The sequence below is a fragment of the Bombus bifarius genome, unplaced genomic scaffold (assembly GCF_011952205.1).
Source record: "Bombus bifarius isolate JDL3187 unplaced genomic scaffold, Bbif_JDL3187 scf7180000008199, whole genome shotgun sequence".
Taxonomy (NCBI): domain Eukaryota; kingdom Metazoa; phylum Arthropoda; class Insecta; order Hymenoptera; family Apidae; genus Bombus; species Bombus bifarius.
In genome coordinates, this window is record NW_022884505.1 from 159,638 (window position 1) to 184,222 (window position 24,585).

General features: G+C 38.3%; 5 protein-coding genes across 9 annotated transcripts in view; 2 read left to right on the forward strand and 3 right to left on the reverse strand.

Annotated features, from left to right (window-relative positions):
• Positions 1-79: 79 nt before the first annotated feature.
• On the reverse strand, positions 80-2,369 carry LOC117210024. Its single transcript, XM_033452603.1, has 6 exons — positions 2,033-2,369; positions 1,398-1,799; positions 1,101-1,305; positions 703-918; positions 366-625; positions 80-207 (listed from the first exon to the last, which is right to left on the reverse strand). Exons 1-5 carry the CDS (start codon positions 2,100-2,102, stop codon positions 376-378), a joined length of 1,143 nt encoding a protein of 380 aa, XP_033308494.1. The 5' UTR covers positions 2,103-2,369; the 3' UTR covers positions 80-207; positions 366-375.
• Positions 2,370-2,514: 145 nt separating this feature from the next.
• On the forward strand, positions 2,515-3,933 carry LOC117210026 (protein SGT1 homolog). Of its 2 annotated transcripts, XM_033452607.1 has the most exons (6): positions 2,515-2,676; positions 2,740-2,850; positions 2,997-3,198; positions 3,278-3,477; positions 3,555-3,633; positions 3,749-3,933. In XM_033452607.1, exons 1-6 carry the CDS (start codon positions 2,635-2,637, stop codon positions 3,757-3,759), a joined length of 645 nt encoding a protein of 214 aa, XP_033308498.1. In that variant the 5' UTR covers positions 2,515-2,634; the 3' UTR covers positions 3,760-3,933. The 2 variants fall into 2 exon arrangements, with proteins under 2 accessions (XP_033308498.1, XP_033308497.1); XM_033452606.1 differs by having other exon boundaries at positions 2,517-2,676; positions 3,555-3,769.
• A 35-nt stretch (positions 3,934-3,968) lies between these two features.
• Positions 3,969-5,632, reverse strand: LOC117210025 (mitochondrial potassium channel-like). 2 transcript variants are annotated; one of them, XM_033452605.1, is made up of 3 exons: positions 5,333-5,632; positions 4,933-5,231; positions 3,969-4,843 (listed from the first exon to the last, which is right to left on the reverse strand). In XM_033452605.1, the coding sequence occupies exons 2-3, from the start codon at positions 5,095-5,097 to the stop codon at positions 4,076-4,078; spliced, it is 933 nt and encodes a 310-aa protein (XP_033308496.1). In that variant the 5' UTR covers positions 5,098-5,231; positions 5,333-5,632; the 3' UTR covers positions 3,969-4,075. The 2 variants fall into 2 exon arrangements, with proteins under 2 accessions (XP_033308496.1, XP_033308495.1); XM_033452604.1 differs by having other exon boundaries at positions 4,933-5,262.
• Positions 5,633-5,722: 90 nt separating this feature from the next.
• Positions 5,723-8,731, forward strand: LOC117210021 (S1 RNA-binding domain-containing protein 1). Its single transcript, XM_033452594.1, has 2 exons — positions 5,723-7,649; positions 7,734-8,731. The coding sequence occupies exons 1-2, from the start codon at positions 5,745-5,747 to the stop codon at positions 8,505-8,507; spliced, it is 2,679 nt and encodes an 892-aa protein (XP_033308485.1). The 5' UTR covers positions 5,723-5,744; the 3' UTR covers positions 8,508-8,731.
• Positions 8,732-9,640: 909 nt separating this feature from the next.
• Positions 9,641-24,585, reverse strand: part of LOC117210028 — a 60,294-nt gene continuing 45,349 nt past the window's right edge. The window contains exons 3-4 of one of the 3 annotated variants that reach the window (XM_033452608.1): positions 21,494-21,637; positions 18,316-18,562 (exon numbers count right to left, since the gene is read on the reverse strand). In XM_033452608.1, the coding sequence (XP_033308499.1) occupies positions 18,432-18,562; positions 21,494-21,637 (275 nt within the window). In that variant the 3' untranslated portion in view covers positions 18,316-18,431. Of the gene's footprint in view, positions 9,978-18,315; positions 18,563-21,493; positions 21,638-24,585 lie in introns of those variants that run through there. The other 2 variants (XR_004488027.1, XR_004488026.1) reach the window with 2 other exon arrangements.

The window sequence follows — 24,585 nt, forward strand, 5'->3', positions numbered from 1 at the left end:
TATTCGAATGTAATTATCTTTCTACATCTTTTTTCATCCTCCTTTTTCAACTTAGGAACTTTCTTGCTTTTTACGCCGTTCGTCATTTGATCGCTAAAATTATTGATCTGCATTCTTCTTTCGAATTTTGGTAATTCATGTTGATTATTGACATTGGAATTCGTATTTTTGCAGGAGTTATGGAAATATTTTGGAAGAGTGAAAAAACTGTAACATGGAAAGTTTGAAGCATTAAAATAGTAAGAATGGTCGAACTATAATAAACGAATGTTTATTCAATTAAATATAAATTCGGTTTCGATTTATACAAAGTTAACAAATATGAATTTTAATTCATTTATAAAATAGCTATAGAAAATTTGTACCCATGTATAACTATTTCCTTTTTCCCTTTTTTACAACAGACACTGTTGCTGGCAATGGAACTTTTAGAGTAATAAGTTTCTTGTTCTCTTTGTTAGGTAAAGCACCAACAATTCTAGCAAGGTCTGTCATTTTTTTTAGACCCATACGATGACTGAATATGGTTGCAAATAATTCCAAATCTAATGTAAAGTTGTTAATTATCAGTGCTAAGATCATACAATGTATTACTCCCTTATCTTTTACACTGGTTGGCCTCATTCTATAAAATATTAAAAATTAATTATTGAATTATTAAACATTTTTATTATGTGATTATTATATGTCTGTTGCACATACCTCCCATGTTTGCTCTGAACACTGTACGTGTCTATTATATGCGAATTAATTTCTTGAGAAGCTGAACAAACTTCAATACCACGTTTTTTAGCATCCTTGATTGGCATATTTAACCAGGCTGCAACTGATTGAACATAAATCAACAGCGCAGCCTTTTTAAGATTATCTGGATCAGATTTCACATGATATAATGTCCGAGTGAAAAATTTTGAATTTCTGAAAAATAATGTATATATTAGTATATATTAGTATATAATAAGACATATAATATAATAAATAAATAATAATAAATAATAATTAATAATAATAAATAATAAGACATATAATAACAATAAATGTATATATTAGTATACAATACAATAATAAAGAAAGATAGTAATTTTTCGAAATAAACATACTCTTGTTTATTATTAGAATTGCCATTTAAAATTTCTGTAACACTATCGTACAAAGATTCCAATTTACTTTTTGGTACAATATCAAAAATATTATATACATCATTTACACTAGTTGCATCTCTATTACACTCTGGTAAAGTGGTATTTGTAATATACTCATTATCTGGCAATTGTATTGACAAGTCCATTCTGTCAATTTCAACATCTGTGATGAAAATAAATTTTAACTTTATTCTTAGCAAAATTAGCATGAGATTATGCGTATATCATAAAACATTTGCAAAGACAATTACTTACTAGATACAGTTTGTTCAAGTTGTTCTTTAACAGATTCTACATTCACTTTTAATCTTTCATACTGTTCTGTCCTCCTTTTCACTTTCTTTGAACCAAACTGTTTGTTCAACTTAGCGATCTTTTCATCTTCTGCACCCTTATTATCTTCTACTGCAGGTTTTTCCAAAACTGGAGTCACTTGCCAACGTTCAACCTGAACCAATCTTACCTTCCCTGTCCTTCTGTTACGAAGAACAAGCATACTACGCATCAAATCTTGGCTCGTATCTGGTTTATAGCCTCTATAAACAATCTGTCCATTTGACATAGCCAGCATCGTCTTCTTCTTGTTTTGATCGTAAAATAATCCACACGACATTTTTTTGGCTTCCTCATCCTTGAGCTCTCCATTTTGAAAATTAACTATAAAACAATTATAAAGGTTTTTCTCAAAATGAATACATGTAATATATGAATTATAAATTGACAAATCGAACAAGTTGTTTATCACTTGTAATTTAGAACTAAATCAACAAATGGCAATTACGATTATAAGAGTAGTATAATTTCACGATTCGATTATTTTTCAAAAAATAATTTACACACGAGTTGTTTCAAATATCGAAATACTTTTTAATGAATAAAAGTGCAATTACCAATGATTGGCTGAACTTTGGATGGTTCTATAATTACATCATCAATAATCGCCTTGAACGGTTCTTTCATTTTTATCAATCACTGTTTAACTTTAATTTTTATTTATGATTTTTAACCTCACATTTGTGTACATTAAATTTTGTAACACTAATAAAAACATTGAAGCGCCGCCGGAAGTTGGCTTCTTTTCATTTATCTCACAGGAAGTTCAACCATTTTGACTTAATTTCTAAGAGATCCATGGATCCAAATAAACTTATTTTAGAACACAACCATATCAATCAAATTACAGAATCACTTTACCGAAACTCTATTTCTTTCATTATATTCTCAAAAATATGAATTTGCATAATAATCTACAGTCTATTTATTACTATACATATAAAATCTAAAACAGATACAACAAAATCTTTTTCCGATTTTTCTAAACCGATAAGATGGTACACCTTATAGTTTGCTCTCTTTTATGATTAGCATCTCTTTTGTATTATATTCCTTGTCTATAGTATTCATATGAACTTTCGAGAAGTACGATATATGTGAATGTTGTGTTAAATTTCTTAATGGTCTGTCTTTGATATTTTAGAGAAGAATCGATCTAATGGGTAACGAAGAAACTCCAACAGCAGTGAATAATGATGAAGTAAGAAATGTGGTTAATACATCAATATTGTACACGTAACATAAAAATTTTTAACATTTACAGATGCCAGTTCCAAAAATAAGGCACGATTGGTATCAAACAGAAAGTCATGTTATAGTTCCGATTCTTGCGAAAAGTGCACAAAATGTCAAAGTTGTTTACGAGAAGAATACGGTAATTATTACATTTGTAAAAGTGTAAGATATATATAATGTTTTTTCAACTAGTGCATTTTGCATTTTTGTCGGTTATATTTACGTGAAAGTAGTTATCGTTTGGTTGAATATCAGTTGTATATTTTATTCTTTGTTTGGTCTTAGTTGAGTGTGTCTGCCCAGTTACCATCAGGCAATGAATATAGCTTGGAGTTAGATTTAGCTCATGCAATAATACCAGATCAATGCACATACAAAGTTGATCCATCTAAAATAGAAATTAAATTGAAAAAACAAGATGGAATTACATGGTCTGCTTTGGAAGGAAATCCTGTTGCACAAAATACAGTACAACCCATACCTCAAGGTAAACCAAAGATCCAAATATTATGTGTAAACAGAACCTGCTCTGAATTGTCATATTAAAATGACTTAAATTTTTTAAGAAATTTTGCATGCTGGAAATCAACCACCAGAGAATCCTGGAACTACCAAAAAGACACGGGATTGGAATAAAGTAGAGAAAGAGATTGAGAAACAAGAAGCAGAAGAAAAGCCTGTAGGAGAAGCTGCTCTTTATGCTTTATTCCAACAGATATATGGTAGTGGATCTGATGAAGTTAGACGTGCAATGAATAAATCTTTTGTGAGTATTTCTTTTCAAAAAGCGCTTGACAAATACGTTGTATTGATTTTAACACTGTAATATTTCTACATATATAGCAAGAGTCTGGTGGTACAGTGTTAAGCACAAATTGGTCAGAAGTGAGCAAAGGAAAAGTTGAAGTAAAGCTACCAGATGGTATGGAATGGAAATCCTGGAATACATAAAATAATTCAGATAATTAAAATTTAAATTGCTTAATATTTGACACATAACAATTTCATTTTATTTTTAATGAAATCATTTATTGCAGATAAAAATTAGTTAAACGATTGTCCATATAAGAATATCACATTGTATTTGTCCAGTTTATCAAATATATATGTGTATTTTTCTGAGAAAAGTATAGCCTTGGTTTCTTATACAAAAAACAATGCAACTAAACAACATGATAACAAAATACTACAAAACATCATACAATATATCGAATTAAATGCATATATTAATGTATTTTTTATTTCATTATATAATTATATACATGTATTATACATTTATTTATAAAACATTGATAAACGAATAAATCTCTGTTACTAAAAAATTATTTAAAATAAATTCATTACTATGAATTGAAAAGTAACCTTTAACCAATTACCGATCTCAGTATATATATGCCAACAATACATGCCCCAAATACAACACAAGCTCTTTGCAATTCTGTAATATTACTATTATCTAATTCTTCATTAACCGTGACTACTTTTGGTTCACTATTTTTTTCTATTGTTTTACGAATTGTATTTAAACTATTTTCTAATGATACAAAACTATTTCTGAGCACATTTTCATTCTTTTCTTGTGCTTCAGATAGAATGTTTTGAATATTTGCTACCCTTATATTGTTATATATTATCGAAGCTACCAATGATATGATTGCTAATAGAGCAGATGCAACAATAGATAAGTATTTATGCTTTTGAGCATTCATTGTTTGACTATCATGATATTCTTTAATAGCTGTTGCTAATAATGTGAAATGTTCTTTTTCCTCTTTCTCTAACAAATTAAGCTCCGTCATAATCTTTGCTTGATCTTGAAGATTTTTGTTTTCCACTATTGTCAATTGTACATACTTTGGATCATCCCTCTTAATTTGAATAAGTTCTGAATATACTTCCTTTAATTTATCATTTATTAACATTGCTTCACGATTCAATTGTCTCCTCTCATCTTGACATTTGAACAACTTGTCTTGCGCAAAGATCACTTGTTGTTTGGCTATTTCAACCTTGTCCAAACCTGTTATTTGTTGATACCATTGCCACCATTTTACAACTTTCTTTGGTAATGGACTTGGTGCTAATTGTGGTCCATTTACATTTTGAATTATTGTTAAATCATTACTGATTTGCTGGAGTAAATAAATTTAAATGATTTATATTTAAACATACGTACATTATAATTTTTTATATTTATTGATGAATAGATGAAATGTAATACCTTTGCAAGAACATCATACTTTGCAGCAACTGCACTTTGTATATTGTTCAACTTTTCTTGTGCCTTTCCAGTGACGCTACTAATTCTTGTAGTTGCATTAAACAGTTGATGTTTATTTATTTCGTTGTTTAATACTTTGATGAACGATCGAAATTTTTCTGCCATAATATATTGTTTATATATTTGAATCGTATAAAAATTTACAATATCAAAATACGTAGCTGTATTCCGGTATTATTGCACATTATTATGTTTATTTTAATTCCTATGTTTTTAATATTACAGAAGCGTAAATCATCCTTTGAGACAAATCATTATTAAGTAAAGTACCTTAAAAAAAAATAATTATCAAATTTTTATAAATATGAAGATTTTAGCTACGTATGTAAAGCAAAATCACCTGAAATATATGAAGAAATCTTATACTAAATCTGTATGAAATATAATAATTGAAAAATTACAAAAGTTATTCATTATAATTTCATAATCTCATCCGTAATTTTTGTATAATCTCGAAAAATATTGAGAATTTTTCGATTACACGAACTCGTCAAGCGCCTTAACTTAAGGCACATTTTCAAAGGTTAGTCGGAAGATATACTTGAACTTGTTCGGAAAATTCTATTGATTATTACGATTATTAAGTAGAGTTACAGCAATTTTCTAGTTTTTTTATGACAATCTTATTCGTAGTTAAGTAAGAGATTAAGAGAAATTATATAACATATATGTGTATAAATATGTTTTGTACATTTAATAATTAACCTAGAATTTTTTAATTTATAATTACCGAAGTTTATGGACGAATCTTCATGTTCTTAAGTAGGTTAGATATTTGTACTTTACTTGTAAAAAACGCTACAATGAAAAGGAGCATACGACAAGTGTCTCGAGCAAGTAAAATAATTATTTCTTCAAGTGATTCTGAGGGTGAACCTGCAGATGTTTCAAGTGATGAAAATTATGTTCCCACGAAAGCACCTCAGAAAAAGAGGAAGACAATTACAAATAGTACCAAGAGAACCGTTTCATTAAGTAAAAATAGTGAACAAATAGTAACAAAACTTGGAAGAAAAAAAATAAAAACAGAACTTATAGATAACACAAATGAATCAGTAGATTTGAATAAAAAGACACAAAATAAAAATGCAAAGATGAAAAAAGAAGAACTACAAAATTCTGATGCAGGAAATATTAAACAAATATTAAAAGATATATCTCTAAAATCTACAGAATTGAAAGAATGGACTGTTGAAGATTATGTTAGCGAAGTGAACAATATTGAACGACATATAGTAGAAAATGTTATAAAGCTTTTTAATAATGACAATACAATCCCATTTATTGCAAGATATAGGAGGGATATGACTGGTGGCATGGAGCCAGATAAGCTAAGAGCACTGAAAGAAAGTCTTGATCATGCTAAAGTTATCAAACAACGTGCTAATACTATATTGAAGTCTATTGATAAATTAGGACAGTGGTCTCCTGCTATGCATTCTGCTGTTGTATCTGCCAAATCTTTAGACGACTTAGAACATATATATTCTTTTTTTAAGCCGGCATCTAAGCAAACTTTAGCAGAAAGAGCAAAAGAGCTAGGTTTGGGATCTGTAAGTGATTTTGTGTTACAGGGTCAGGCACTACCTCCATTATCTTCTTTTATCGATTCCACTAAAGATGGATTAAAAACTGAGCAACAGATTATAGATGGAATTGTACATATTATAGCAGATATTATAAATAAGAATAAAACTGTATTCGATAAAGTCAAAGAGCTTCAAAACAAATCTGCGATAAAAATCCAGATTACAGAATGTAAAACTAATAGTAAATCTGAAGATAGTAAAGAAAAGGATGCTCAGAGAAAGTATGAAACGTATTATGACTTTAGTGCAAACACAAAATACATTAAACCTCATCAGATATTGGCTATTAATCGTGGGGAAGCGCAAAAATTTCTTACTGTAAAAATGACCATTCCTGACTTTTTCGAAAATGGATTTAAAGCACACTGTTATAAACAATATAACGCAGCTATCACAGCATCTAAATTACATTCTAAATTATTAAACGACAGTATTAACTATGCTTATACAAAGCTGATAAAACCCTTAGTAGTACGTAGAGTGAGAAGCGAAATGAAACAAAAAGCAGAGACAGCATCTATAGAAGTTTTCGTAACTAACGTTAAACAGTTGCTTCTTACTCCACCTGTACGAGGAAAGATCATACTTGCTATAGATCCAGGATTTTCGCACGGTTGTAAATTAGCGGTAATCTCTGAACAGGGTGATGTACTTGAAACAGATGTAATTTATCCACACACAAAGGGGAAAAAATCTTATAATGAATCAGCCGATGTTTTGGTAGCTTTAGTGACGAAATATAAGGCTACAATTTTAGCGTTGGGCAATGCTACAGCTTGTAGAGAAACTGAAATGTTTCTAAACAAGTTAATTAAGTCCAATGCATTCGGATCGATCGAGGTTTCGTACACGATAGTTGACGAAGCCGGAGCATCGATTTACAGCTGTGGTCCCGAAGCAAAATCCGAGTTCCCGGACCTCGACACGAATTTAATCTCTGCTATTTCTATAGCGAGACGTCTACAAGATCCACTCGCTGAATTAGTAAAAGTAGAACCTAAACATTTAGGTGTGGGAATGTATCAGCATGATCTACCAGAGAAGCAATTGTTAGCGGCATTAAATGAGGTGAATATAAAATCCAATAGCTTTAAGATTCAAGATGAAGTAATTAATTGACAAATTCAATAACAACTATAAAAATGACTACAGGTTGTTTCAGAGGTTGTGAGCTTTGTAGGCGTGGATGTGAACACTGCATCTCAGTGTCTTTTAAGAAGAGTTGCAGGTTTGAATGCATCCAGGGCAAACAACATTATAGAATGGAGATCCGAATTTGGACCGTTTAAAAATAGGCAACAATTACTGGATGTGAAAGGAATTGGGAACAAGGTGTTCGAACAATGTGCTGGCTTCATTAGGATATTGCCAGAGACTTCGATGAATGATAATTCTGAGAAACGCAAGCCTGCTAAGAAGTCTAAGCAGACATATAACTTATTAGATCAATCCTGGATCCATCCTGAATCGTACAAAATAGCCGAACGTTTCTTGAAATATTGCAATTGTAACTTGGAGAATTTCGGAACTACGGAGTTCATCGAAAAAGTAAAATCGTGTGCTGACGAAGGGCTCGCTAGTTTGGCCCAGAAGCTTGATACTAACGAGACGACTATGGAGGTGATAGTCAAAGGCTTATCTATGAAGAAGGACGAGGATATACGATTAAAGACTCGTACTCCTCTTTTTCGAAAGAGTTTGCTCAGTATTAATGATTTGAGCGCGGGGATAACAGTCACGGGTGCGATACGAAACATTACACACTTTGGAGTGTTTGTGGATATAGGAGCGGGTAGTGACGGGCTTATACCAACGAAATGGTTAAAGAATTCGGTAGTTTCGATAGGTCAGCGTGTAGAGGTGAAAGTACTTTCAGTAGATGTTGACCGCAAAAGAATTAGCTTAGAATTAATTAACGTATTATAATATTTAATTTATTATGAATATAAGAATAAATTCTAATTTTTTACACAAGGGTCTTTATTTTTCCCAAATGATGAAACGTGTCACCCAATGGATCTTTTGTTGGACTAGGCACAGAGAATGAAATATATCCGGTGTACATCTGTAATTCACCCTTTTTTCTCTCGTAAAGTAAGAACTGTTGAGAACTCTATGAATAAACATAAACGCGGAATACACGTGGAATAGCATTTGCATATTTCACGCACCACTTATTCCGGGTTAATGACGGATAATAAATTGTCCCTTAATTTTGGTAGATAGAACAGTCTGTGCTTTTATACAATACTTAACTTACCACTATGCTTCAAACCGATATTTTATTTATAATACTCTAAATAGGTAATGCGATTGATTGTAACGACCCAGGGAATCTTAAGTGCGGCAGTACTTCACGAAATATGTAGCTGGAATCGAGCTACAAATTTCGAATACAGAGAAGGAACAGAATCTATTCCGTGAGTTGAGAAGTGGCAGAGACGAATTCTGAACACGTCCCGAGGTGTCTCTCCCTAAGGAAGGCAGTTCGAGGTTGCGCGATGGTCAGATGTTACTCTGCATCGGATGCTGCAGCGAAAAGTCACAGACGCGCTCTCAGATGTGCAATCCTTTGATGTCAATTGGTTAAATTATTTTCGTTTCATTTTACTTTTCACTTGAGAAGATAGAAATTGATCATAAAGTTACGATAGATCACAAAATTATCCAGAGAATTCTTTGTTATCTCATTTTATAATTTCATATTTATTTATCAATTCTACCACGTTTAATCGATCGTACGATTAATTCTTCACGCTGGTCGTGGACGTAGTTAAAATACAACACGAGCATTCGCGCATACAACTTAACGAGACGCAATTCGACATTGTCTCGTGCCACATTCTTACGTACCAGACGCAACACGCTAACACGATCATCCCCTTCGTTCGTCCCATTTCCTCACTTTTCCTATGCATGTTACTTTTCCTACACGTTACTACTCGGCTACATATAATTTTCAGATAATAACACCGCTCCAGACAAGTACGAGAAGATTTGAAACGAACGAAACCTAAAAATCTCTGATCCCGTCACACACACACACACACACAAAAGAAGAAAAAAGAAAGAAAGAAGACAACGAAAATGCGCGTGAAATTAAAAGTAACTGCCATTGTTTAAATCATTGTAAAAATTGCAGCGAGTTTCTAACGGGTATCGTTACCGTGGATAAATGCAAATATTATCCACGATTTTTACAAGAATCTAGCCGCGTTAGTTCCAATTAAAACTAATCCCCTTATTCTTTGTCCAGGCGACGCGGGCTCCGTTCTTTTCTGCTGCTCCTCGATTCTTCGTGTCTGTCTCCCTTCCTCTTCTTTCTTTCTCGTAGACGATTTTTCGCCTGGAACATGCTGAGGCTCGAGTATCCAGTCAGCGATGGAATCTGAAACACTTGGGATATCGTTTAGGTGCGAGGAAAAATTCGAATCACTGCGAACGTGATTCTAATTCTTGAAAGTTTCGATAAGTACCGCAAGTATCGATAAGCTCGAAAGTCTTGAAAGATTCGACAGATTTTGATAGCTTGGTAAGCTGTCAATGTTTCAACAGGCATTTTTAATTTATACGTTTTCGTTCAAGCGGTGCATCGAGCATAAAGCGTTTATGAAAGCCCATAGCGTTCGATTTATCACAAACACGTTTACATTCACGACAGTATTCATCGATGACAGGACTTTTTACGTTATTTCGTAACGATTGAGTCGATCAACCAACAAATTTCGAATAGCTGGGAAGAGTATAAAATGAACAAAGTGCTGTACAACGATTGATCGTAATTAATGTAACATTTTACAAAAATGAAATATCGTTGCCCATAGGCAAAGCTAAAAAATATCGCCTGACAGTCTACGTGTTAGAATTATTAGCTTTAGCTAGCCATTAGTAATAATAAATAATACACAAGTAAACGAACGTGGAATATGTAGGTGTCAAGAAATTACAGTTAACCCAGCGTTTGCAGTTCCCAGAAGACGTTTGACTCTTCAGCTGTGCGCTGGATTTTCCTACTTTTCTCTACGAGATCGAGAACGAAACTTACATTTTGTACATGTTCATCGCGAGGATCGCGCGGTAATAACGTGGCTCGTCGAAATTAACAGAACACGCAGCGCGAGACGCAGCGGCGTGGCCCTCGGCTGCAGCATTAAACGTTTCACGATCATTTGATCTTGCCAACGATCCTTACGCTTCTTGGCGACACACCATCGTATCCAGCTTGCGTTTCCGCGTTGATTCCGCCGCGATGACGCGTCTAGAGTGGCGGAAGGTTGCGAGCTTTTAATTTGTCGATAACACGGCGAGGCTCGAGAGAGAAAGCGGAGGCGTAAGAAAACACGGAACAGCTCGTCGGGACGAAGCGGGGATTCCCCTGTGTGTACGCAGAACAATGGCGAAAAAGCTAAAAAACCGTAGCGCGGATACACCTACAGTCGGAGACAAAAATAAATGGCCAGATGGTGGGAAGAAGTATCGACGAAGTTTCGCGTCTACTTAATTTATTTATTTTTTATTTATTCGTACGTTCTACGGCGGAAGGAAACTGTACAAAACTGTACAACGTACTTTTGCTTATTTCGCACTTGTACGTTCGATCATCCCGTAAGTAACGTGGTTTTCTTCTAAGAGCTCGGTTTAGGACGGCGGAAGTCGTCGCTGTCGGAGTTTTACAAAACTGAAGCGAGAAGTTTCAGAGGCTGGGCTAACGAATTACAAAAAGTACGAGAAAATTCATCATCGATGGATCGTCGACAGGTAACTTTTTACTTTCGTCTGGTATGCGAAAACCAACCACTGTCTACCGAATTTACTTATGGAATGATCTGATAATTAATTGTTCGGTAATTGTCTTCTTCTGTCATATTCGAGCGTTCGATGACAGAGTTTCGTGATCGATTTGTTATCACGTAAAATGGGAATCGCCTCGATACGAAAACGAATTGCTCGCTGCTATTGGGAAAAGACAGAAGGACGAGTAACCGTCGAACTTAGGATGACAAACAACAGCCGAAAACAGGAAAAGTTGGCGAAGAAAGAGACTAAATCAAACGGTAGATCTGCTTATATCGTCGGGAAGAATATGGTGCGGGCTTCTTTGCAAGAAGATTGGTTACAGTGTACGTACACGGTGTAATAGATGGGCATACGGAGACCGTATCGGCTAGGGAATGGAGGAACCTAATCATTCTCCACGTATGGGGGTCTTATCCAGCCCATTGGGCAAAATCGGAAGAAATTAGAGGTTTCGTTTTATCATTATCTCGATCAGTTAGCTGTAGCGACCTTTTTGAAAAGCGTGCAGCTAAAATGTGCAGAGGACGAAGGAAACGGCTGTATACGATCTCGTAATAATTATTTATATCTTTCTATTTGTTCGTTTTATTTCGTCTCGGTCTGCAAATATTCGAAAGATCTTAAAATTTACCGATATATCTTAGCTTTCACTGGAATTGCAATTTAAATAGCAAATTCTAGCTACTTTTCACGCGTGACGAGTGTAGTCGTGAGAAACAGCCAACTGGATAAATAATAAAACACATCCTCAAAATTCTCTTTCTCTCGTTCTTCTCTCTTGTTCATTACGAAAATATCCAAATAGAATTACAGTTCGCTTCGTGCAATCTCCCTTGCCAATTACCAAGTTACCAAAGTATAATTTGACAAAGCTTATATAGCGATAAGTAAACGTATAGAATTTGTAAGGAGCTGCGTGTAAACCCGAAAGTCCCGCGAAGCTCTAATAAATCCATTCGCAAAAATTCGCATAAATAAATTCGCAAAGTTGAGCGTTTTAGTACGGGATTTTCCTCTACGCGAATTAACATTTAGCAAACGGTGGAAACGAATATATTTCCATTTTTGACATAGGCAAGGCAGCGTTCAGCGAAGCTTCGTTGGTAGCCGGTTGCCGCTAACTTGTCCACGATATTTTCGTTGTCGACTGTACGTACGCTTGGACGAGAAGACACGACAGAGCGTAGTAACGTGGATAGAAGTAACGAGACGCGTAGCTCAGCTGCGAGAACGTAACACGCTTTGGCGAACTAGGTTTTACTTCGTTATTGTATATTCGTGGACCTTGTTCCAAAGCTACGCTGCAACTTTCAGCGCGTAATCTGCCACGCTTTTGTGTCGCGGATTCTCCCAAAAGCTTATCCTGTTTTCGTCTTCTGTCCGCCGCCTTCGCAATTGCGAATAAATTTCGCACGACTGCCATGTATCGGATTGATGGATAGCAAGTAGGTCGCGAGTATTCGGCGTCGACTTTACCAACGATCCTACTACTTAGTGACGGGTTCGAGATACGTTTCTCCGCATTTCCACTGTGTTTTTTAAGGGGGTGTCCTGAATTAGAATGTTCTGAAACAGCGTTTCTTTGTGATTTCTTTTAGAAGGGAAAGAAAGAAATGAAGTTATCGAATTTTGAGGTATGGTTTTATATATGTTTAACGAATACAAAAAAAAATTTTTTTAAGTAAAAAAAGAAAAATTATAACAGATTTCTAAGCCTATTTCATGGGCGTCTTGTCGCTGCAGTCTTCAATCGGCCAGGAAGATCTACCTCGTAATTCTTGACTGAAACGAAGAACCAAAAGGGGATTAAATTACTATATATTTTTCTTCTGGGCGAACTAAAAAGGTTCGTGGAAAAGTTTATTTAAATAATTGTTATAGCACCTTAAAGTTTATTTTTCTTTTTTTTATTTCACATTTTCTTCTGCCGTTGTTTAGTTCATCCAGAAGAAAAATATACAATAACTTAATCCCTTTTCGGTTTTCTGTTCAGTCTGTGTTCAATCAGCCGATTGAATTTCTTTTAAAACAAATTTGTTTGTATTCATTAAACCGTATATAAAACCATACCTCAAAATTCAATAACTTCGTTTCCTTCTTTCCCTTCTAAAAAAAAAATCACGAAGAAACGCTGTTTCAGACCGTTCTAATTCGGGACATCCCCTTAACCCTTTGCAGTTCGTAGTGAGAAACGATACGTCGAGACAGGTGGATTGCCAGACGAATAATTAGAGACGACAGTGAGTAATAGAAATTTCACAGATGTATTCTTCTTACGTTACCTAGACCGCTGGCTTAGCTAGTTCGATTATTGAACTGCGCTACACGCAGCACGAGCAACGTGAAACGTGTTGCTTGACGGAAAAGAATGTGGAGAGTAGAACGCGTTTACACGCAGTGGCGAAGCAAAGGAAGCACGTGGCACATGGTAGCGAATAATGAAAACGGAGAAAGATTAGGCAGCGACGTAACAAGTAACATGGCAAAGTACCAAGGCAATCGTCGAAGACGCTCTGCGAAGAAGCTTCAGACGTTGGCAGTAATTTTGTTTTAAATACAGGCAGTCGCTGGAAAGAAATAAAATATGAAATCGCGAGACCGAAATCTCGGCGCGTTAACGATACGACGTTGAGCGAACATTGCGAAACTCGAAGAATCGGAAATACGTGGCTCGATAAAGGTGGCGAGAGTCTGAAATCCGACCGACTAGATTGCGGCTAAGACTGGAATTTCAACGCGACAGATTTCACCTCTCCGCGAATATTCTACGGAAATAAGAAAGGTACAGGTAGAATGGTAGAGCGGTGCTTTTCGTTCGCGATTTTGAAAAAATATGTTCTTCCTAAACGCGTCCTTTTTTGTCCGTCTTCGTGGTTTCTTTCTCTGGAGCAAGAAATACCCGTGAGATGCTACTCTGCTCTTGACGTTGCGAGTGATCCATTACGCGTGAAAGAATCTCGTGCGTAGATTCCCTTTTGGGAAGAATTTATCGATTCTCGATGACGAACGTAACGCGTGTAACGAGGAGACGATGGGAGGCGCATCGCTGCGAGAAAATCGGAACAGGTGGTCCGTGACGTGCGGAATCGTCACGACGTAATTAATCATCGTCGTATCTCTCTAGGAATCGCGCGATCTCTTTATCCCTTTCGTCTCCAATTTTTAGATCGTTTAAACGCCTGTATCGCGTCTGTGGCAGACAAAAGCCAGGAACCAAGCCTTCTGACCAGGCAACGGAATGACACCGGGTATTAAGAAGAACCGCGGAGCTTCGCCGAAGCGTAGGTGAAAAGAAAACAAGGGATACCGGGGTTTCGTGAGTTGCAGCAGGGGCCACAATGGCGTAACGACAAAATATAGGCTGATATTGCGAAGCGGTGAGCGTGTAGGTTGCAGCCCCCCGGGTGAAAAGTAGTTTCAGAGCGTCTAGTCTAGTCTAACAATGGCGCGTATGAAAAGGGAAGAAAAAGCGGAACGCATGAAAAGCGTACCGGAAAATAAAGAGGAGATAGAGAGCGAAGGCAAAAGAGGCAGCCAGGCTGGTGAATTCAATGCCAAGGTTTCGAGCCTTCGGTTAAATCGATATTCGATATTTTCCGTTCACGAGCTGATACGGTCCGCGTTGCAGCAATATTATCGCGTTTCACGTGTCTCTTCCTTTTGCTCTATTTCATTTCCTCGTCTTCTTATTTAAATTGCTATTTAACGAGTCTGTACGACGATGATCGTTTAAACACGCGAAGAGTAACATTTCTACAGATTTATCGCGATCCTAGAAGACGGCGTTTTTAGCAATGAAATTAACCCTTTTCTAACAAATCACGTCGTTCTGATCCTTACACTCGTTACTAGTTTCTCTTCGTTCTTTCTTAATTGCACAACTTAGGAGAACTGTATCCTCGTGCAACTATTCGGTAGAACAAAGTGTCGCGTTGTTTAAGCTTGTCACCGTGGAATATGTCAACGTTCGTGTACCTTCAGAATTTATTCGTTTCTCGCTAAGTATTTGTCCAGATCGACGTAATTTAACAGAGGCGTTAACTCCACGACTATACACGCGCGCGGAATTCTACGAAGTTACGCGTGCACCCGCAAAAATTGACTTTCATTCCGCTACCCCCGTTTCATCCGCCTCTTTAAACATTTTCTTCTCTTGAGCTAAATATCCGTAAGAATCGTCCATCTAAATACAAATATCCTCTAACTTTTCTTACTATCTGCCAATGGAACGAGGAGCTTGCATCACCAAGACCTTTCTACGAGTACACCTTTCGATCGTTCCCGCCAGCTACGAGAATGAAAAAGCTTCGCGCGGCATACTTCTTCTTGCCTATCGAGCCGAAAATAAACAGCAAGTGGAATATCCTTACTTTATCGAGCGTTCGACGACACAGGGCCGGGCCGGGCCGGTTACGCCGGTATCGAAAGCGCTGCCGAAGATTACAATAATTTTCCCGACCGATTCGAACGTTGGATGCGTGTAGAGCAAAGGGGATGGTCACGTAGCAACGATTTGCTGCTTATCGCGCGTGCCTCCTAGTTTTCTAGATCGTTTCACTTTTGGCCTGTAAGCGAGCTTTCTATTTTCCATCGAGAATACGCTCGACTGTGCGGTATTGTGTGTCGCATCGAATATACGTCGCGGCCTGTTCCGCCCACCGACGTCGCCCGATTTATCCGATTGCTCCGAGGAAATCAATCGCAACCCTCTCTCTTGCGAATGTCGCCACTCCTCTATATCCTGGTCATTTTCAAAGAATTCCGGACGAGCTTGAATCTTTTAACGACGAACGCACACTAGCAGATGCGAGTGCACTATTATTACGTTTTCAGCGACCGACTGATAGATAGATATTTTACGCTTCTGCGTTCCAGTTTACGCGATTCGCTGTCTCGATCTATCGACTAATGGATTTTAGGTCTTGATCAGGCTAATCGCATTGCGAAAATGCGTTTGAACAATTTCAGGAGATCGATAATGTAGGAAGTTACAGGTGTAGAGAGTGTGGCGGAATGTACAGGCGGCCGTAAGGCGATTACTTATGCACAGATAAGAAGAAAACATAGAATGAAATTTCTCCGGGGAAATCGGATTTGAAAATTTATCAACTATACATGAACATGACCGATTCCACGCCGGACAAGAGCGAATAATCGGCAAGAGGTTGTTCAACGAGCGAGGATCAGTGGAACATGTATTTTTGTTTGCTTGGTTTACGAGAGAATTAAATTTGAAAATTTATCGTACTCTATCGTCTTGAAAACGAAGCCTTAAATTCCTTATTTTTCATTTGTTTTCACATGTACGATTATTTCCTGCCGATTGCTTACCTATACCTGGCTGATAATTATTCAACCTCAAGCTCGGTTTTTTCGGACGAAAAAATCTTCTTGTACGTCTCTTTCTTACTCTTTCATCGGGTTATTATCGTGCACACCTTATGCTCGTTCGTACGTGCATTATTCGGCCGCTCCCTGTACACGCTACGATTTCATTGGCGAACGAGGAGATTGATCGTGCAATTGCGGACAATATCGTCCCTTCTTATACGAAGCATCGAATACAGAGACAGTGTAATTCTTTCGCGTGCGCGATTCTTCATTTTCAATCTCTCGGATCGTCACGTATCGCGATGAATCTAAATTGTATACGACGATCTCGTTCAACCTAACGGTATCGTAATACAGACACACACACACACACACACTCACTCACACATACAAGCACAGACAGTTTCCATTCACACTTAGAAACAGGTCGATAGAGATCACAGACTATAGAGAATAATTGCGAAGCAAAGGCGAAGAAAGATTCGCAAACATTCGGATACGGCGATTTAATACGGCAGTTGCGAGCTTTCGCAGGAAATGAATTGATATCCGTCAGCGGAATGGAATTCTCGCTGCCTATGGCGAGACATCATCCGTTCTACGTTCGAGGATCGTTACCAACGTAGATAGCGGCAAGCCTGGTTTTCCCCTTCGACGTGAAAAGGGATGGTCGGAGGGTGTCGCGTCATCCGTGCTTCAGCGTTCGCGGTGCACCACGATAATTGGATCACCGAGCCTCCTATGAGTCCTCCTATGAGCGACCAAAATTAAGTAACCTGCGGCGCACGATATAGTGGTATAATAGAGAGCGGTGTGGTATAAAAGACAGTTAGTATGGGTAATGGAACGCGGGACTGATCAGTTATTTTTGATACACTCGACGCGATTACAAAGATAAGCTTTTTGGCCGAAAATGTGGTACGTTCGAATAAGACTGTGGCGGTATTCGACGATGGAACTTTCTGATGGTTTCGCGATGCAAAGCGCTATACCTCCAAAGCGTAAGGCAAACCATGCCTAATGCACCATCGATATCCCTACGGTTCTTTCGCCGAATATACTGAAAATTGCATACGCCGCAACGGTCGCGAACATCTAACAAACGCGTGCGTAGTGGGAGAAAAGAATCCGTTTGGCTTTTAACAAAAGATTCATTCCGTTCCGAATTGCGGAATGCGAAAGCTCCAGCGTAACAGCGAAGCAAACACATTCGAGAAGCGTGATTGTTGATCGTTGATTGTTGATGGTTGATGGTTGAGTGTTGATGGTTGAGTGTTGATTGTGGATTGTTGGCCGTTGACCGGTTGACCGGTTGACCTTTGACCGGTTGACCGGTTGACCGTTGACCGTTGATTGTTGATTGTTGATTGTTGATTGTTGATTGTTGATTGTTGATTGTTGATTGTTGATTGTTGATTGTTGATTGTTGATTGTTGATTGTTGATTGTTGATTGTTGATTGTTGATTGTTGATTGTTGATTGTTGATTGATGATTGTTGATTGTTGATTGTTGATTGTTGATTGTTGATTGTTGATTGTTGATTGTTGATTGTTGATTGTTGATTGTTGATTGTTGATTGTTGATTGTTGATTGTTGATTGTTGATTGTTGATTGTTGATTGTTGATTGTTGATTGTTGATTGTTAATTGTTGATTGTTGATTGTTGATTGTTGATTGTTAACTAAACCCTTTTTTGTTGATCAAGAGTATTTCTTGGGCAGTTACATCCAACACCACTTCACTAGGTGGTAATGACAAAATCCGCAATCACTTGCCAAGCCAATAATATCTATGGATTCCATCAGGATGAAGAAGAGACGCGATGTCCATCTCTGTAGCTGATCGTACACACCTAGAAACAATGAAAAATGTCGATATAAATGTAAATGGGAAGAAGGACGTGCAAGAGAATGCCAGCACCGGAAATACGACTTTCCATCACGCCGTGCCTTTCGGATCGAACTGATTACGACGTGTATTTCATCGATGGTTTCGAGGGGATCATGGAGCTGTTGGATTTTTACAGACGACCGGGGAATTTGTATACTTCGATGCTATTGCTGTTGCGACGAACAAAAAAAGTCTTAATGTTTAATATAAAATTGGAAGGAAAATTCGTGTTGTATAATACTGGTCGATTTATCGACCTAACTCGTCTTGGTGTATTCGCATAATTGAAACCTACTGTGCTTTCGGCAAGCAAAAAGATTTTCACCGTTTAATACAAAATTGGAAGTAGTATGACACGTAGTATGACACGCTGATCGAATCTGTACTTCAATGCTGTTCTTGTTTCAACGAGTAAAAACATGTATACCGAACAATAACAGTTCCGTCATACGTCCAAGCTCGAGATATTTCTTAACGTTACGAAAAATACGATTATGACCGAAAGAACGTAGCACGAGTTTGACGAACGTAATAACGTCTTACTACCACGTCGAATCAAATCTGTAGCGGCACATGGCATTGCATTTCCATAAAACCAACGACGAGTCGCAATAGTCTTGGTATATTATACTACCATGAAAGTTAGCGTGTCGTACTCGGAATTATTATGCCTTTGGCCATTACCACGGCCAGGACCAAATTACCGAGCTGTTGAACGAAACGGCCTCCATATTTACAAACGACGAGGGGAGAATATTTCACCGGTTGATATAAATATTATATCTTGTTAGAAGGTCGTTGGTCGAGGGCCGCATCGGAAGGCCTTAAGCCGTCGAAATGGCAAGGCGGTAAAGAAAGCACGGGGCGGAAAAAGCTTCTTCGGTAGAAGAGGCGCTTTGTGCTGGCGAAAGGTTGCACGTCCGCTAAAGCCGCTCGGCCGACCGCTGGAAAGCAATTTGTACCACGCTTAAGTTCCACGTATTATTTACAGATCACTCGTATACGTATTATTCGACGGTGATATACGATTACGGTGTGACTCGAGGCGATAAAAATTGAATCTCAGTCGGTGAACCGTTCCAGAAGAACGGAACGAGGTTGTAAGAAATTCTGGCTGATTTATACCGTTCTATAATGTTCTATGTTATCGTAGATTTACGTTGTTTTGCAGCCACTTTAACGCTCATCTCCCGATATAGCGATGTCTCAGATTTTCTAGTATCTCGTGGTCATTGTTCCGTGTAACCTTGTCTATCAACAACGTTCGGACACAGATCTGTAACGTCGTTCCGAAGAATGTCTTACAAATTATCCTTCCACTATAGTTTTACGATTTTTCATAATGGTACTATACCGTATGACGCGCAATTACAACTCTGAGCGTGCAACCAGTGGAAGCGCTTGTACCAGATTTTGTAATTTGTAACTTATTTCGTTATTACCATTTGAAATAAAAATTCGAAAGCCGTTTTATATTTATATAAAGCTCCAAAGTGCAAGAAATGTATTTTTAAACTCTGTATTACGAAGAGGAATAGAGATAAACTGTACGCGATGCAATTAAACGAGTTCGGGATTACGTATTAGGCGTACGACCGAACAATTCCAATTTTACAGCGAAATTCAACGTTTATTTAAAAAACAAATACCGCTCGTTCTTCGATCCAAGTATTTCTTCTTGCTTTTTGTAAGAGAATCACGGAAGAATATCGCGTGTCTTTACAATTTTGACAAGATCCGATCGTCAGGCTACTGATTAAGACGGACGTTCCGTGAAATTGCTGCGCGATAACGCTAAGCCTCGAACTGCTGCTACGACAGAGTACATCATAACGAGTTTTGCGACAGCCAGCTTATTCACTGGATATTACTCCTTTCGATTACTACCTGTTTCGATCGATGCAACACGCCTTATCCGACGAATCCTCTTCCAATTAGCGGGGAAGATACTCGACGATCGGATCTTGTCTAAAGACTACATGCGGTCTAGACGGTACAGTGGTAGCTTTTTCCGCGATAAAATTCGTCGTTGGTTCGACGATGGATGGCTTAAAGTTATAATAGAGAGCAACGGCGAATATTTCGATCGAACAACCTGCCGCGTTATTCTCTAATCAGCTTCACTGAAAAATTTCAATTATTCGTTTCTACGCCTAATATTTCGCTATTTATTGGCAACTAAGTGATCGCGGGGTTTGTCAATACCGTCTAATGACAAAATCACTTAGTTGCCAACCCAATACATACTCGTCCCTGCGTATTCGCTAATTATCACATTTATTTGCATCGATGGGACACGCACTTTCTGACCAGCACTTCGCTTCCTACGAAAATGTACGAAAATGGCTGGATGACTGGTTTGCCTCGAAAGAGCGACAGTCTTTTTGGCGTGGCATCCACCAATTGCCAGACAGGCGGGAAAACTGTACAGCTAGCGATGGCCAATACTTCGAATAAAATATTTTTAATCATCTTCATACAATAAACGTGTATTTTCTATACAAAAATTCCGGTTTCATGTTTACATGCCTGGTATACGAATATTTTGTACGTAAATATTTGAATAAATTGAAATAATTTTAATTTTAATAAATTTCACAATTTTGTATGTAAATATTCACATTTATTTCGATTAATTTATTCCCCTCTCGCACCATTTTTCAATGACCGCCGCGTCTACTATTCTACTTACGAAGGAAGGAAATGATATTCTTCGACTACTACCTGGAAGACTCTGCGATTGAATCAATTTCCTTCCTCCATTTTCATCTTCTCTATATTCATCGGTTACATCGTGCGCCACTTTCCTTCCACTTTTTCCTCATCGAGAAGATAAACTGTGTTCCCCGATTACCAGTTTCGACATTCCTCCTTCGAAGTTCGATTTACCCACCTAATTGTTCCGCTTCACCTTTTCCCGCATTCACCGGATCCGATTGCCTCCGTCGTCGTCGTCGTCGTCGTCGTTGTTGTCTCCGAGATTCGTCCGATCGATCGACGTCCCGAATGCCGGTACCAATCGAATATGCATCGGATCCTGCGGGATTCACCCAGAATCTTTTCACGCGGTTACCAAACCATGGTACACGTTCTAAGAACGAATTGCACGGAAGTAGAACGATTTAATGAATACAACTGGCGTTTCTTCTTGGCTGCCGGCTTGAGTTATTATTCTCTCTGCGGATTTACATTCTCCTCCTCCCCTCGTGTCCCTGGCAATTTCGTTATACGAAGAGAAAAAGGGTTGAACGCTTAATCGTAACCTCGGTCGACGTCAAAAGACGGCGTAAAGACGACTGTTGAAAGGGCTGGTTCGCGGTATTTGTTGAAACTTCAATGTTTTCAATTTGCGTAAAGGAGAGAAGCGGAATTTTCTAGAGTAGAATAAATGAAATTCTTTCAGAGTGAGACGAATTAAAGGTTTAAGTGATATACCTAATTTCATTAAGTGGAGGGGAAATGGGTAGGGTCTTTTAGTCGGCAACTTTTTCTCTTCCAAATCCAACGTAAATGGAGAATTTACGCTCCTCTCGTATCTCTGCGACTTCGTTGTACGAAGGAAAAGAAAGTCGAACGTTTAAAGCTTACTCGACGTCGAAAGATGACGCAACGAACGTTTCAAGAGGATTTGTCGCTGGTATTCGTTAAAATTTCACAAAGCAAGTTCTTCCGCAGCAGGATGAACGGGAGGCTCGGTTTTATTCAACCATCGTTTAATTTGTTTAATTTACTTATTGATAAACTTCTACGCGATAAAAGGGAGTTAAGCGTCGGGGCTATGAGACACGAGTCGCTGCTAGACGATGCAACAAACACCTGGACATATACAGGGTGTACTAAAGCTACGCTCGGGTCAGCCGAGGCTTCGTACAGTTTCTTTCCGAGATCGCTGGTCGAGTTGACTTCGTTGCACGAAGCGTCGCCTAACTCGCAACCGATACAGCGTTTACGTGGGTAAATCTGAAGAGGAAGGACGGACGGTAGAATAAGAAGAAAGAACCGGAGAATGGTGCGTGTGGAGGGCTTTGATAAGGCTAAGGAGCTGTGGACAGTCGATAAATCCATTTAAGATTTTAAATAGAAGAATAGTCTCGGCAGTCAATCGCCTGACGGCAAGTGCATAGAATTTATAATACGATTTCACAAAGCGAAGGAAAAGAAGCGAAACCTTTGCTCTTTTGTCGAACAAAAGCGTCTCTTTTATAAATAAAAACAATCGATCCATCGAAGATATTCTCCACCGAGTCGATCGTCGTACAACGTAACAAATTCGAAAGTTGCCAAATGTAGCTATTTCGGTGACTGCAAGCTCACGAGGGACCTCTGCCACGGCCGAGGGGATGCAAGGGTGGCCGACACCCTGAAGCAGAGATGCCGTGCTTCCCTACATATTCATGCCAGCCGTTTCGAATAGAATATCTACGCGCAATGCATAATATTCGTAGCGACGTATGAACATTGGACGCGAACCAACATCGACTGTTGTATCTTGTTCTCTTTCCAACCCTTCTGCTCTCTCAAATATGTACGACAGAAACCAAGCCGCTTTACCTTTCGGCCCTAGCCCGTTTTGTTAGCCTCTGCGATGTCCCTCGATGTTACACGCCAGCCCTGCTGAAATATTAAATCCCCTTTCCGCTTCGTCATCTTCGAAATCGTCGTTTCGCCGAACGATTGTTAACGCTATATTACAGGTTGGTTTAATCACAGTTCGACGGATACGAAGTTATCGTTGGTTTTGTTCGGCGATTCCAACCATTGTACACGCGTCGTATGGTTCGTTCCGATGTTAGACAGGAAGTTGAGAAATATTTAGCGAAAGGAATATTTAATTTCACCGTTCGAGCGGTCGCTCTGCGTCTTCACGACGAACGCGACCAAACGTTCGCGAAGAGTAGACCGAACGTTCAAGGAATCGAACAAGGAGCACTTTTGCCGCATCTTTCTGAACATTGTCGGAGCTCTGTTGCGACGTTCTTGGAGAATTTTTTATACCACTTTTTGTAGAGTATCCGATGTTCGATCTCCGAGTGATTGTTCGTTTGCACTTTCGTTTAACTAACTTTTAGTGCAAAATGGAGGAAGCGATCATCATCGTGGTAATATTAATCCGCTAAGGGCGAACGTTGCCATAACGCGTAACATTTCGTTCGCAATTTTCCATCATTTCGCGTTATCACCGGGAGTCTGTTGTTTCAAATTGCGACGACGAAAAGGAAGAATATTCGCCCGCGTGTTCCTTGGCAAATTTTACGATTGCGTAAAATTTAAAGGGATAACGACAAGAAACGGCAAGATAGCCGAGGTAGAAATTTCACGCGAGTTGGAAACGAAACGCGACCCGTTAAAAACTCTTGCGCAACGGGTGCAGCCGACTGCACTGCCGGCATTTTTAATTGAAAAAATTAATAACAGCCGGGGGCGGTACGGAGACCGTGGCCTCGACACGGAAGCCTCGCCCTTCCCGTTGCAAAATTTCGCTTCTTGGGAATGGAAGCGCGTTTAACGAGACAGCAAACTGTCATTAATCAAAATTACGATTTTTTGCCACCCTGAAACTTTTCTCGCCAACGGCAAATACGGAGCGAACCTCGCTGGCGGATGCGAAAAGAGTCCTAGAACGAGTGCTACAAAAAGGTCTTAGAGTCCGTGAAATACGCGAAAAGTATTTACGTTTTTATTATCTATATTTTTCTCTTATCTTTATCTTTTGCATGTTATTCGCCCGGTCCCTCGATGTATATAAATGAAATTTACTATGTTTCTATTCTATCATACTCCATGGTACGTGGAATATCCGAGTGGAAGCGGAACATCGTGATCCCGCAGGGAAAGCGATAAAGATTCTTATTACAACAACGATTACTTCTCCTAAAACTATTGTAGTGTCGTGAGAATTATAAAGAAGCGGTTGCTATGGGACATAAACGACATAACAGCAGTATCAGTTGAGAAGCCAAAGAGCGTGGACTGCGTTGTCAAGAT

What these genes read in the sequence shown, in the direction of transcription:
- LOC117210026 (XM_033452606.1), top strand. Translation starts at nt 2,635, where the DNA reads ATGGGTAACGAAGAAACTCCAACAGCAGTGAATAATGATGAA. An exon ending in AGTACAACCCATACCTCAAG is followed by an intron (nt 3,199 to 3,277) that starts GTAAACCAAAGA and finishes AAATTTTTTAAG; the next exon opens with AAATTTTGCATGCTGGAAAT. An exon ending in GTGCAATGAATAAATCTTTT is followed by an intron (nt 3,478 to 3,554) that starts GTGAGTATTTCT and finishes CTACATATATAG; the next exon opens with CAAGAGTCTGGTGGTACAGT.
- LOC117210025 (XM_033452605.1), bottom strand. Translation starts at nt 5,097, where the DNA reads ATGGCAGAAAAATTTCGATCGTTCATCAAAGTATTAAACAACGAAATA. An exon ending in AGTATGATGTTCTTGCAAAG is followed by an intron (nt 4,844 to 4,932) that starts GTATTACATTTC and finishes TATTTACTCCAG; the next exon opens with CAAATCAGTAATGATTTAAC.
- LOC117210021 (XM_033452594.1), top strand. Translation starts at nt 5,745, where the DNA reads ATGTTCTTAAGTAGGTTAGATATTTGTACTTTACTTGTAAAAAACGCT. An exon ending in TGTTAGCGGCATTAAATGAG is followed by an intron (nt 7,650 to 7,733) that starts GTGAATATAAAA and finishes AAATGACTACAG; the next exon opens with GTTGTTTCAGAGGTTGTGAG.
- LOC117210024 (XM_033452603.1), bottom strand. Translation starts at nt 2,102, where the DNA reads ATGAAAGAACCGTTCAAGGCGATTATTGATGATGTAATTATAGAACCA. An exon ending in ACTTGAACAAACTGTATCTA is followed by an intron (nt 1,306 to 1,397) that starts GTAAGTAATTGT and finishes TTTTCATCACAG; the next exon opens with ATGTTGAAATTGACAGAATG. An exon ending in GTTCAGAGCAAACATGGGAG is followed by an intron (nt 626 to 702) that starts GTATGTGCAACA and finishes AATATTTTATAG; the next exon opens with AATGAGGCCAACCAGTGTAA.